We start from the raw sequence: 14510 nt of genomic DNA on the forward strand, positions 1-14510 counted from the left end.
GACAAGTATGCTAATATCGCAGCCATACGAATCTCATTCCAGACAACCAGAAGAACAGAATCGATGGCGTAACTAGGCCTGAATCCATATTGGTATCTATTGAGCATTCTATGAACTTCCAAGAAATTATGGAGTTACATCATCACTATTTTCTCCAGGAGTTTGGAAGGCCATACCAAACCTGCGATTGGTCGGTAATAAGTGAGCAAATTGTGATTAACAGTGGTACTAGAATTAGTCAGTTCAGGGTTATGTGATGACTTGAGATGTGCTCAATCTTACCATTGAAGTTGGAAGACGTAAGTGCTGGGTACCATTTTAAACCATCCTCTCAGTGACCATAAGAATCATTTAGGAATGCCAAGCTGACTGACAGAAGTGCAAGACATAGAGTTGGTTATGCAAAGGTGAAGGTGGGGAACCAAAAAGACAAGGAAGGAAGTGAAAGAATGAGTAAACCAATAACCATACTGGATTGGCCACTGAATTACTGTTGTGCTACTGGATTAGTGTGGTCAAACCTGGTGTGAGATTTCCCCAAACAAACACATATAAAAGTATGTTTTCTGGGTCACATGTACCACAGCCCTTCCGGAACAAAATGAAATTCAATCACAAACACAAACAAATAGCATATTGCATTAATTGTCACATAAAATGACTCAACATGCAATTGGTTTCTAGCAACTGTGCAAAGTGTAAGCACACCTGTAATAACCAGAAAATCATTATGCTCTACAGATGTGACCTTGAACATCAAAACGGTTACTATGCACTAATGTACAAGAAAAGGTGTCTGCCCATTATTAGAACTACAACTAACCCAAAGTTCTAGCCCACAGAGGTAAGAGCACTTTTGTTTTTCTTGACTTTCTGTACCTCTAGAGGCCAGACCACGCTTTTTCTTTCCTGTTCTTTGTCTCTTCAGGCAACCAGGTTCATGCAAACATTAGTGATTGAATCACCTCTGATTCCCCCATCTACCTAAGAGAAGGGCCACCTTCGATTTTACCATAGCAAAGGATAGACTATAGTAAGAAACACAATATTTTATTTTTACAGTATTGTTTTTTTAAAAATAACAGCATTTACTGTGCGTACCCCAAATTATGTACGTAGATTCTTAGATCACACCAGTTTTAACCCACACATCTCCTATCATTGATTATAGATAGAGACCGCAGGACACAGCCACAACATCTGCCATACGTCCTGATGAAAGCCCACCACACACAAGCTACATCAAGCAGCTTCACCTTGGGCCGAAACACAACAGTGTCGATGATTTCTTCACAAACTCAGTGTCTACTCAATACACTGATATATGTTTTCTGTTCACCAAAATGTGCGCTGTTCTATGTACACATTGTATTTGAAAAATGTAACATTTCATTTAACAAAAGCAAAACATGTAGTTTGTTCACCAAAGTCCGGTCCAGTTGATTGGATTGTACCTATTTGTATTGTTTACAAAAATGGAAATAGTAAAGTGTCTTTGGGTTATGTCTTTTTGCATTGAAAAACGTATGAAAATTAAAATAACGCAAGGCCAAAAATTTAGCTGACCTTGCTGAAACTTGCAACCAACTTTGTATTCATGTACAAATTAAATAACCTTTGTTAAACTTTGTTATAATATGCATGTGTTTTATACAAGTCATTTTATCAGCAAAATTGAATTTTATGATACATATGGATGAAACATTGAAAATATACGGTTTTCATATGAAACAAGCTGCAGGCCTGAACATACAACAGAAGATATACAAAATTCTAGCTAATGTGGAAGAGAGTTAGTAGAATGAACTCTGTTCACATTGCGCGATCGCACCATGTCAGAATTTGCTGCAAAATATTTGCTACTGGTATTTATTATATGATATGATATGGCATTTATAACGCGCCTATACACAAGTGTTTCAAGGCATGACGAGGCAAGGGAGGGGGAACAGGGTGGAGACAGACAGCGATCCTACTAGGCTAGGTGTCATTCAGATTGCGCAAGTGCATGGGATGGGGGAAGAGGGAAAGTGCAGTACATGGGATAAAAAAATAAATAGCAATCAGTAAAGGTATAGCCAGCATGTGGCAAGTGCAAGGATAAGCGCAGACATCAGGTGTCAAGTGCTGGTAGTGGGACTGTAGGGATACAGACAACAGTCTTCTAGTGCGTGGGTTGCCAGGAAGGCAGTGCAGGTGTTTGTGACTGGCGGGGGAGGGACCTGGGCCGGAGATCATAGGGTGGTCAGGTAACCAGTGCAGTGTTAGAGTGAGAAGTGAAAAGTCTGTATCAAATGTTCAAAGAAATTATTTGGTAGGGGTCATGAGAACTGCTGTACCATTGAACTATTTGTAATGGCACATAGCTCTTGGGATTTTAAATAGAATAAAGGGAGAATGTAGTAGCAAAGCAGAGAAAGAAGGTCTGACGGAGCGAACAATTGCCATAGGTATCAAAGAAACATGGGGCATATTTGAGCACAGCAAGGGAAAAGGAATAATGAGAATGATATAGTGACCAGGAAAAAGAAAGGCCTGCGGCAGAGGAGTATCACCAGGGATCTGGGGAGAGGAGTCTGGCATTAGGTAAAATGTACCTCGGGATGGAAAGCAGGGCATGTATAAGGTTAGTAAGAACTCTGGCAGGAGTACTGGAAAGGATCTGGGGCAGGTGAGAAGTGCATGAGTGGCAGTTCAAGAAACTCTGATTAGGTGAGAGGTTCTTAGGGCAGGCATAATGAATCTGAGAAGGGATGAGAAGATCTTGGCTTAAGATGAGAAAGAAATGGAAGTAGGTTGAAGAAATTACATACGGGCGAGATGAACTTGTCGAAATGTGGAAAGAACATTGGAATAGTTGAGAAAAAACATGGAATGGGAAGGTGATAAAAACATTGGTATATGAAGGGAAATCCAAGGAATAAATGAGATACATAGGTGAGGAGAACATCTGCAGATCTATAGAGATCCTGGAGAAAAGTGGAATGAATATAGAACTATGAGAGCACAACCTGCGAAAAGGTGAAAATAACATGTGTGATGAGGTGCCCTCCACTTGGATAGGGGACCATCACAGGAGGGCATTCAAAGCCTGCCCTGTGCTCCTCCTGGGGCCACAGAATGCCAGATCCAGAGGGATCCAAAGACAGAAGCCTCTGTAGTATGGTGGGAACTTCACCCAGACCCAAACACTCAGCACTGAGAGGAAACCTTCCCCTTGAAGCAAGCAAACCTGCAACATTTTAAAGTCACTAGCAAGCAAGAAACACATTTCTCTCCTTGGCATTGATCCTGGGAGTAGACGATGCCAATGTGAGTTACAAACCTGTAGACCAATGGAAATGAAACCACAGTCAGACAATATGAAACTGATTCAGATTTAGGCAAGCACAGAAAAGCAAAAACAATCCCATTCCATTCTTCCACTTTGGTAAACGTTGTGGGGGTTACCAATTTAAAATGAAAACATTTCCCATGAAGGAGTACCATCTACACAAAACCCTCCCTGAAGCTTACAAGAGGACTTTTTAAATTTAAATTCAGATGCTGACAGGAAGACCAAGAGAGAACTTGATAATAAAAGAAGGGTTTCAGGAAAAGGGGAAGGAAAATACGTACATATCCAGGGCAGCTCCAGAAACAGAAATGTTAGCAGGTCTTAATGAAGTCAGGTGGGGCCAGTCCCCCTCCAACTTACCTGACTTCATGCACATGGCCCAATAAGGGGACAGACCACACAACCCAGGTACTACAAATGTCCTAAGCACTACTAATGACAGGAAAAACTGTTTCAAAATCCACGAAGCTCAGCCAGTCTGTGCCATTCCTTAGACGAGCAAGCAGGGGAAGAGCAGCAGACCCTGTCTTGGTCACTGCAAGCGAGAAGAGCACAACAGCAGAGACCAGAAAGGAGTATGTACTGGTGTGTGTTAAGGCGGGAGTAGTTTGCATCAGATAGGAGGAGGAGATGCTGGTAGCAGATTTGTGGTTATAGGAAGAGAGTAGAAAGAATGCTGCAGGAAGGCGTTTCTGGTTTGCTAGAGAGAGATGGAGATATTACTGGAGAGAGATTTGATTGCGCTAGAAGGAAGATGTATTGTTATTGCACAGGAAGAGGAATACAACCTCGGAAAGGACAGAGGGAAGTACCACCTGGGAAGAGGAGGATGAGGGATATCATGCTAGCGAGAGCTAAACCCCAGAAGAAGAAGGAGGGAGAAGTTAATAAGGAGATAAATATCAAGTTAAAGAGGCAAAAAAAAAAAAATTAGGGAGAGGAAGGGGAGGGAGAGATACCCTTTTGAAGAAGAAAACAGCAACTTGTTTGTAGAGGAATGAGATTGATGTCAACTTGAGGAGGGAGATGGAGGGAAGTACTCATGTGGACATTTGTCTTGGGGACAAGGGGGAGCGTCAAGTCTATGAATAGAGTAGTTTGATGGAGCGTAGTGGATTTGGAGTTGAGAGAGGAATATATACAGAGTGTTATCATCAGAAGAGAGAGCATTACTGGCAGGACGTAGAAAAGGATTAACATCAATAGAGAGGAAGAGTCTGACCCATTAGAAAAGGGGATGGAGCCATACCAGCTAAGGCAGAGTTGAGAAGAAGAGAAGACTCCCTTAGTTGTTGAGGACAGGTTGGTTCCAGAGGACTACAATGGCCCTGGGAAAAGTGTAGAGCCGATAAGAGGAATGAAACAGTGCCTCTGCATCATTGAGCAGGGAGGACGGTCTAGGGTTAGACAAGCTGGAGAAGGGCTGAATAAAAAACAAAAAGACAATTAGGGGGTGGAAAGTGAGAGTAATGTACATTTCCATTTCTCTTCTGCAGGCCACTAGGGCACTCCTAAACACACTGGATGTACCAACCTTGGGCCCAGCTTTGAAGGAAGCCATTTGCATGCTGCAAGGGGAACGTTCAGTGGAAGACCCCTAGGAAGCAGCAAGCAGGACAACCCCAAAAACTCCTCAATGGTAGAGAGCTATGGGTCTGTGACTGGGGAAAACCTGTGGTTCAAGCTGATGGTTGAAGGTCAACACAACCTATCAGACAACCAAGGTGGCAACACCCTCCTTGAACAGTGAAGACTTTGTTTTTGCACTTGTGTTTTAGAGAGATGTTAAGATGAATTTCTAGAATCTGGCTTGGTAGACAGATTTTAGGAGGCCACACTAGTTCTAGTGAAAAGGGAACTGCGAGAGGTTAGCCAAAACCCAATCAATGAAAGAAATGGAGAGCAGTAAAGGCATATTGTCAGGAGATTGTGAGTGGGGGTAGGGCCCTCAATGAGTCCACACAGTATAGTCCAAAATAATTCAATTTAGACAGGTAAGTATAAAAATACAGTTATTTATAACAGGCCTTCTGCATATACTGAAAAATGAAACTAACAGGTAATATTATCGCACACCACAATATATACATTTATCATAGGTTCATAAATGCACTAAAAGTCACTTATTTCAGAAACAGGTAAATAGATTAAAGGCTGATGGAAACAATTCAAAAGTAAATTTTCGAATTTAAGCAGTCCAAACCCTAAGTAGAATGGGGCCTTGTGCCAGAAAGTCACAGGAGCCACAATTTTACTCCCCTGAAGGAGTCTGTGCAGGTAAGTTGCTATTCACTTGTGTTGGTGATATTTCAAAGAAGTTATTCAACAATTTTACTAAGTTAAGTTAATGTCTTCTTATATTTTAGGCTGCTCTACCCAGGTTCAATTACCAAAATGTAGTGGAATGGAAGTTATGAGACAAAAAGGAACTTGTTGCCAATGTTATCTTATGAAGGACAAGGTGAACAGATGCACTGCGATTAATTACCCCTCTGACTCTGATTTTCCCAGATGACTTTGTAGATCGTCTGGGGGTCCCTGGAAGTTGGATTTCCAGCTGTTGGTTCCGGTGAGGTTCAAGGATTCTTCCAGTCGTGTGGAGCTGCAAGATGCAACCTCTGTTGATGAAGCAATGCAAGAAACACCAATGCAGACCTCTTCAGGAAACTTCACAGGGCAGGTGAAGGCAAGTTCCAGAGATGGTCTCCGCACAGAGGCGATGACAGGTATCCTTCCACTCGCTGTCACAAAAGCTGCTCCAGGACAGGATCCCTTGATGCCGGGATGCTGAAATTCAGGGGAGAGGTGACTTGTGGCACAAGCTGGCGACTACCAAAGTTCCAGGTGCAACTGCAGAATGGCGACACATCTGACAAGGTAGCCCATGATACAGCTGCATCCTTGAGAAGGAGTTGAGACTAGTTGGTCCCACTAGTCCAAGGGCAGAAGCACAGCTCAGGGTCTTCTAAGACCAGGTCGTCCAACAGGGCTTTGCTTGGCCAGACGCAGGAAGGTATTCCAGGCCTCTATAGGAGTCATCTTCAGATAATCAGTCGGCTGTTCTTTTACAAGGGATATTTGTCTCCAACGCTGATCCGAAGAAATGGCTGCAGCAGTTCTCTTCCTACCCAAAATCCAAGCTGGAAGCAAGTCCAAAGCCATCAATGGTAAGGATCTGCACCAAACAGCCAGCAGTGGTCCAATCAGGGACAACCTCTGGTTTCACATTTGTCCCACACCTAGATTCTCTGGAACCACAGATGTGGAGTGAGCCCAGACAATGCCAACCCCTTCATGGGCAACACACACACACACGCATCACTAGCCCACACAATCAGCAGCTTTCCTGGGCAACTGCATGGCCTTATACATGATTTCCTGACTTGGCAAGGCAGGAAGAAGGCCAAACAACAATATTGCACAAGGAGCAAGCAAAACTCTTGTGGCACAGCCATTTTAGGGCAAAGTTTCCCAGTACTGATAGTCTGAAGGACTGATCAGTTTCCACATAACAATAAGCGAAAGGCAAAGGAAGTGATGCTGAAGGCTTTACTTCCCTTCAAAAGTCAGAGCAGGTTCAAAAACAGAGCAAAACAAAAGGGGGCCCATAGAAACTATAGAGGGGAAAGTTGCAACCCTACAAGGATTATGTTGCAGATACATGGATAGGTAATACAACATTGAAACAGATTAACAGTAGGTAGGCCTGTTAACATTAAGGCCATATACTAATACTTAGTCATTTTCCACTATATTTACTTCTTGAACCAAGAATCAGTTGGGAACAACATCAAAACACCTAGAGGTTACAGCGGGACTGGCCACCATTATCCTTCTAAGGTGAGAATAGTCTATCATAACAACATACAATATCTGAAGACTTATTACAGCTCCAGTTATATACATTGAATTATCTATATCACCCGGTATTTCCCTCTGGAGTATGACGATAAACTCCTCTACTTAAAGAGAACCGGCAACCACTTTGGTTGTGACAGTAAGACACCAGGTGAATATCAAATAACAAGTCAAATATCGAGTTGGCAGTGCACCTAAAAGTGTGCTCCTAGACAACAGTTGTTTGCATCGGTAAATAGGAAGAACCCATGAGGAGAACAGAAGCTGGGAAACTATGAGAAGACATGGAAGAAGGAGAGAAGAAAATGGGGGTAGGTGAGCAGATTCTTGAAATAAGAGAAAGGAACCAGGAGAGAGGTTTAGAGAGTCAAAGGTAAAATGACAGGCTTAGCGACAGCCAAGAAGAACTTGGTAATGTGTGAGATGAACGAGGGGATGGGTGAAAAAAACATGAAGTGGAGAATGATGAATGTTCTCACACAATGAATACAGTAAGAAAGTGGAAACCTTACCTCATCAGTATTATTTGGGAAGGAAACTTTGTGGAATATCTTGGTATTCATTTGCTGAACTGCCTCCACCTCAACGTGATGTGGGGGCTGCTTCCGAGGGCCTCTCCTGGGGAAAACAAAACAGAATGCCTCAGTGAACATCCAGATTTACACTGGTCAACAACTGTCAATTAACATAAATAACATTCACTTGTCGTAATTCTTTGACTTGTTAAATAGCGTTGGGTTCAACTAATGTTTACTTATATATCTATGTATAAAGCACTCTAACGAAACATAATTTGAGTGAGAAACAGAAAACAAATCTTGTCAGTTAGCATGCTTTAATTGGGAGAAATACTATGAAAACGTCATTTATTCAGTCCAAGAAAATAGTAATGTGATTCTTCAACTCTGACAACACACATAAAAATCATGAAGCACAGTTCTATACAGAGATGACAGAAATGTCATGCTGGTTGTCAGTAGATCTTCAGATCCTGGTCAATTCCAGTATGTACATTTTTATTTTGGTAAGCCTGTTAGAGAAGACACTACCACAAACAGAATGCAAAGGACAACTCACATGGAAAGCTTGAGAAATCTACTTTGACGCCATAATACCATCACAAGCCAACGCTTTTCTTACTAGCTTTTTAGTTTTCAATCCACATACCTTACGTCTGGGTTTTAATAGGCTAGCTTGTTCCAGTTGTATAATCACCCGGCAGATCAATCTGGGGCCTTTATTTTCCTCCCCCTGCTCTTTGCCATGCGGTGCCCCTCCGGGGCAGCACTATCACTGATCCTTTTCAATCTATATCTCCAACCGCTCATGGATGTCCTACACATGGCTGGGAGCATGTTTTTCAACTATGCGGATGATACCGATCTATTTGTGGATCTCAAAGAAAATGATGACTGTCAGGCAAGATAAGGAACTGCCTATTCACTGTAAAGAACTGGATGGAAAATCCAGACTAAACAGAAATTTTAGTCATCAATGAAAAACGTAATAAGTGGATCCACCCTTGCTGGCCAGAATCTTTTAGCCAATGTCCCAGACCAAAGCCCAAGGTGAAAAATCCTGTTATTATTCTTGACAATAAGCTCACATGGAACTCACAAGTCTCGGCAGTAACCAAATCTTGCTATTTCTCTCTGAGGAAAATAGACAAGATCCTTTCCTACCTCTCCTTCCAACATCAGCTAGCTGCTTGTCATAAACTCTCTTGTTTCCTTGCGTTTGGATTTCAACAATGCAATCTACCTAGGCCTTCCCAATTACAATATCTCTGCACTTCAAAAAGTCCAAAACACTGTGGCTAGGCTACTAACAAAGTATGGGAAATACAAGCACATTACCCCAGCACTTTGCTCTCTTCAGTGGTTGCCGGTGAAGAATCAAATTATGTTTAAAAGTATATGTCTTGTATTCAAAAGTCTTCAACATCCTACGGCTACTCCCTTATTGGTAAAAATCGGCCCTTATACCACTGTTTGCTCCTTAAGATTAAGGGCAGACAGGAGACTGATCATTTCTGGATATAAGAAAGAGCAAGCTGGTGGACGCTTCTTCCTGGTTCAGGCAATCAAATTCTGGAATTCTCTCTGCACCGATCTTCGGAGAGAATCCAGCTTAGTACTGTTTCAGAAAACCTTTCTGTTTAATCAATAATTTAGAAGCTCTATCTTTCAGCAGCATTTTAAAGTCTTTGGGCCTCATTACACAGATGGCGGTAAGGGTTTACCGGTAGCGGTAAGGGCACCGGTACCGGTAAACCCTTACCACCTTACTACGAGGTCCCTTTGCGGGTAGGTACTTTAACGCCTGCTGTTTAGCAGGCGTTAAAAACCAACCCGCAAAGGGACCAGGGTGCTAATTACGGTACCACAATTTGCGGCACCGTAATTAGCGCCTTCCCCATTCCCATTATGCCCTATGGGGCAAAAATGGGAATGGGGAAGGGCAATGGGGGAAGGGGGAATTACCGCCCCGCCAACCTTGGAATAGGGCAGTAATTCCCCTTTCCACCTTGGTCCTCCGCCTACCGTGTAATGATGCCCTTGTATTAGTTCATAGCCAATAGCAAAGAGATACCCTCGGGTGATTGCTGCGCTAAACCACCGCATAACATAACGTAACATATATGATGGCACCAAGGATTTATTTTCTAACATATTTTTCATAACATTGGGTAGCCTTTATATCAACTGATACCAAAATAATGTATTGTATTTACTGATTAGAAAACACATATGTCAAAACTAATTTGATCTGGTCCCACATGTTTTGGGAGTATGTTTTCAAGAAGTGTCACTAAAAAGAAAAACTGACTGTAGTGATTATTTTACTCCTAGTCCATAATCCCCTTCAATCCATGCTTTACTGTGTTCATCCCTTGTAGGAGGGACTGGCACATTTGCATAGCCTCCATATTTAGGTTCTGCAAGACGTCATCACCAAACCTCCCAATCAGGTAGTGCAAAATACACTCTGCTTACGATTGATAGTTTGGAAAAAAAGTACTGATATCTCCAGGTTGCTATGGAATGAAGAAACCACAGAGAGATTCTTCTCATTGGGACCCCTGCTCCCACTTTTCCTCTCTCCCTCTGGCTGCCCTCCTAAGGCCCAGTGGCGTCGCCAGGAATCAAATTTAGGAGGGGCACAGAGGGGGCCAAAGACAAAAGTAGGGGGGCACAGACAAAAGTAGGGGGAGAACATGGTCACTGCTCGTCTTAGGTAGGGGGGCACAAGGGGGAGCACAGGGTTTCACAGGGGGGACCGCTCCCCCCAGGCTCTCCCCTAGCGACGCCACTGCTTAGGCCCCTTCCCCTCACCCTCTTTTGAGGCAAAAACATTGGAGTCATCTTCGACTCCACTCTATCCTTCTCTCCACATATCACAGACCTTGCCAAGAAGGCTTACTTCCAGCTGCACCTCTTCAGAGGTATCCTTCCTTTTCTCACCTTCCCTCAGAAGCTCACTGTCTCCAGAGATCTGGTTCTCTCCAGACTGGACTACAGCAACAGCCTCTTTCTCACTCTTCCTAACACTACTTTTTGCGCTCTTCAACTAATCCAGAACAGGACTGCAAGACTTATCCTTGGCCTCAAACCCAAAGACTGCTTCTCTTCAGCTCTGAAATCTCTGCACTGGCTCCCGGCGGTCGCGAGGATCAAGTTCAAGACCCTCTGCATCATCCACAAGGCTTTCTGGGGACGTGGTCCTCTCTATAACCAACACTCTCTTCCTGAATACCTTCCTTTTAGAGCCCTCTGCTAAGCTACTTCAAACTCTCTGCGGGTCAGATGCTTCTCCAAACAGAGCGTGGAGGTAGATCTCTCTCCTCCGCAGGTGCTTCCCTCTCAAATGGCCTCCCTGCCCCTCTCAGACTTGAGGCGGATCACCTGAATTTCCGGAAGCTGCTCAAGACCTTCCTCTTCTCTTCCTCACTTGCTCAGAGTCATGCTGCCCTGACTGCCCTTCAACTTGTATCCCTTCCCGGAACTTCTCCCCACACACTCTCCCCTGCACTTCGTGTTGCACTTGTACTATCTGAATGTCACAAGGCCTAGTAAGATTGTTTGTCTTGTCATCCCTCTGGCTCCCCTCCTTGTCTTGTGGCGCCTAGAAACACATGTGGAAAGGGACGGCATAAATACCTAATCATACCATATCATATCATATCTTCTGGCAGATATAATAGTCAATAAGAAAGCCATTTTCCAGTTTTTGGTGACCAATGTTTTATCTTTTGAGGGCATGGGCTCAAATGGTTTGCGCAAGCTAACCACTAATATCTGTTTCAGGCCCACACCAGGCGAAGAACATTAAGTGTGTGTGTGTGTGTGTGTGTGTGTGTGTGTGGGGAGGGGAGGCGGGATTCCAACCACAGGAAGGCCTCAAAACAGTGCCAAATTACTGTTTTGAAAGTGGAGAAATACATTTCTGTAGAGCTCCTTTAGATGCCTATCGTGCCCAAGTACTGTATTTGTATACATTAACTACCTAATTGCAAGATAAAAGAAAGCACCTGTTTAAGGGAGCACCTCAAATGGTTGATGTTTTCGTCCATGGAAAAATGACAAAACTGAAGTCATTAACTCCTATCCTGGAAGCACAAGGAAGGCTTCCTAGCTGCCTGAATGATTTTTAAAGTGTCCCTCAAAAGACCCAAATGACCTAGTGTCAACTCCTCAGGAACAAGCTCATTAAGCTCAGCGAATGAGAAGGCAGGGGATACACCTTCCCTCCGAGCTGCGAAGGAATCTCCAGAAAGACTCAGCACTACATCGAGCCTTCCGAAGCGTGCTCCATCAAGTCTGAAAACCAGGTCCAGGCCAGCCAGTGAAGAACTATGAGGATCAAAGACATACAGCACCACTTGGAGATCAGTCTCAAAATAAGGGGAATGGGAGAAAAATTAAGGTTACTTACAGAAGTGACTAGGGTACTCATAGTCCCCTTTCCTCCATCCTTGTGTGGCGTCCCCAAACATGGGAACGGTACCGGAACCTTTGGTAGTGGAAAATTGAGCTTCCCCTTTAAATTTACTATAGCGCGGAGGGTAGCGGCCTCTTGCATGTGAACGCCCTGCCGAGGGTCCGCCCTCCGGCGCCTCACCTCAGTCCCCTTTGTACACATCGGGCACTTAGATACCTGGCTACTCTTATACACATTAGCCCTTGGCATACTAGTGGGGTAAGGTGCGTGGGACATATGGAAGAAATGGGACTTTGGACTATGAGTACTCTAGTCACGATGTGAGTAACTTTAATAACTCACATGTCTCCTCCCCTTTCCACCATCCTTGTGGGTGATTCCACCGAACAAGAAACATAGGGTGGAGCTGTGATAACCTGCCTCATATCTAGGACGAAGCAAAAAGTTTCTTCAGAACCGCCTGACCAACCTCTGCAGAGGAGCCCGCAAAAGCCACAAACAATGCCTCAGACTTCCTGAAGGATTTTGTCAGAGAGAGATACAACTTGAGAACCCTCTCTAGGTCCAAGAAATGCAGGGCCCTCTCTGCCTCTGACTGCATGTTCGGGAAGCACCCCGGCAGGCAGATCTCTTGATCTAGATGAAATGTAGAGACCACCTTGGGCAAGAAGTTTGGGTGAGTGTGCGCGATTACCTTGTTGTTGTGAAACGTGGTGAAGGGCTCCCACAAGGACAACGCCTGCAGCTCACTAATCCTTCACGAAGAAGTGAGAGCCACCAGGAAAACTGTCTTTAGTGTCACCAAGCGGATGTTCACAGAGGCCATTGGCTCGAAAGGCTTGCACTGCAAAGTAGCAAGAACCGCATTTAGGTCCCAAACCGAGTGCAGCTTATACACTGACGGAAAAAGCCTAGACAACGCCTTAAGGTGGGCATTAACCACCGGGTTGGCTGCAGAAAACACATGCTCAGGGGAATTCTTTTAAGCCCCAATGGCTGCCAAATAAGCTAGGTGTGCTGAAAAAAACAGTATCTCATCCAAGGGACAGGTGACATGGTCCAGACCCTTGTCCCGAGCCCAATGGCAAAACCTAGTCCATTTATTCTCATACTGGGACCGAGTCGAGGGCCTCCTGGCCTGCTGAATGATGTCCCAGTTGTCATCCGAAAATTTAGCATGTTGAAGCCTCAGCTGGTCAGGAACCATGCAGCCAGCGCCAGCTTGGCCGGGTCCAGATGCTCCACCAACCCGCCCTGCTGCTTCAAGAATCCCCTGTTGGAGATCGGAAGGTGGACGGGACCCTGGGATCACAACGGCAGCAGATCCAAAAACCAGGGACTCGAAGGCCAGTGGGGGGCAATCAGGATGAGGCTGCAACCCACTGAAGCCCAAACCTTGCAGAGGGTCCGTTGGAGTAGAGGCGTGGGCGGTAACACATAACACCTGCGGTCGTGACAACAGATCTGGAAGGCATCTCCCAGAGACTCCCAACCCGTCCTGCCCATTAAGCAAACTGGCGGCACTTGGATAGGCAAACAAATCCAGGTCTGTGAAACCCCAATGCTGGAACAGGGGCAACAAGGAGTCAGTGTGCAACTCCCACTCGTAGGTGTTGAACCCCAAGCGGCTCAGCTGGTGCGCTACTGCATTGCTGTCCCCCGGGAGGTTGAGTGCTGAAATCCAAACTCTCTCCGTCATGGCCCATTCCCATAATTATACCGCCTCCATGCATAGGAGGGGGGCATGGGTGGCACTCTGCTTATTCAGGTAAAATATCGTAGTAGAATTGTCCATCCTGACCAGCACAGACTTGTCCCTCTTGAGGGGCAAAAATGGCTTGAGTAGTCCCCCAGCCCGAAAGAGAGGAGTCCATTGTCACAACCAAGGTAGGCTCATCTTGAGGTGAGCATGCTGTACAGTGAGCATGCAGGAGGCCATGAGGCCCAGAATATGCTGGAACCACCATGCCGAGGTGGTCGAGTTGGCCAGAAAGTGCCCCTCCACCTTGCATAGGGACAGAAGCTTCTCGGGCGTAGGGAACACCGCTGAACCGTAGAGTCACATCGCATCCCTAGGAAGACCAGATGCTGAGATGGGCACAACCGAGTTTCTCTGGTTGAGGTAGAACACCAGCTGATGAAGGATATCCGCATATCTCTGGAAGGAGTGCAACACCCCTGAGGATGACCCCGCCCTCACCATCCAGTCGTCCAAATAAGAGTACAGATGATGGCCCTCAAAGTGGAGTATGCCCACCACTGCATCGTGAAGATACGAGGGGCTGAGTTGAGGCTGAAGGGCAGCACCTTGTACTGAAAGTGTTATGACATAATCGTGAACCGCAGAAACTTCTGATGCGGTTGATAGATGGGT

The 14510-nt window shown here is 44.9% G+C and overlaps 1 protein-coding gene across 1 annotated transcript in view; it reads right to left on the bottom strand.

The window, feature by feature from the left end:
• The window catches only part of MYO7B (myosin VIIB), a 1466289-nt gene that overhangs the window by 259222 nt on the left and 1192557 nt on the right, over positions 1-14510 (bottom strand). Inside the window, exon 40 of the mRNA XM_069617875.1 lies at positions 7708-7813. Coding sequence (XP_069473976.1) covers positions 7708-7813 — 106 coding nt within the window. The remainder of the gene's footprint in view (positions 1-7707; positions 7814-14510) is intronic.

The sequence above is a fragment of the Ambystoma mexicanum genome, chromosome 10 (genome assembly GCF_040938575.1).
Source record: "Ambystoma mexicanum isolate Mex_15411 chromosome 10, UKY_AmexF1_1, whole genome shotgun sequence".
Taxonomy (NCBI): Eukaryota; Metazoa; Chordata; class Amphibia; order Caudata; family Ambystomatidae; genus Ambystoma; species Ambystoma mexicanum.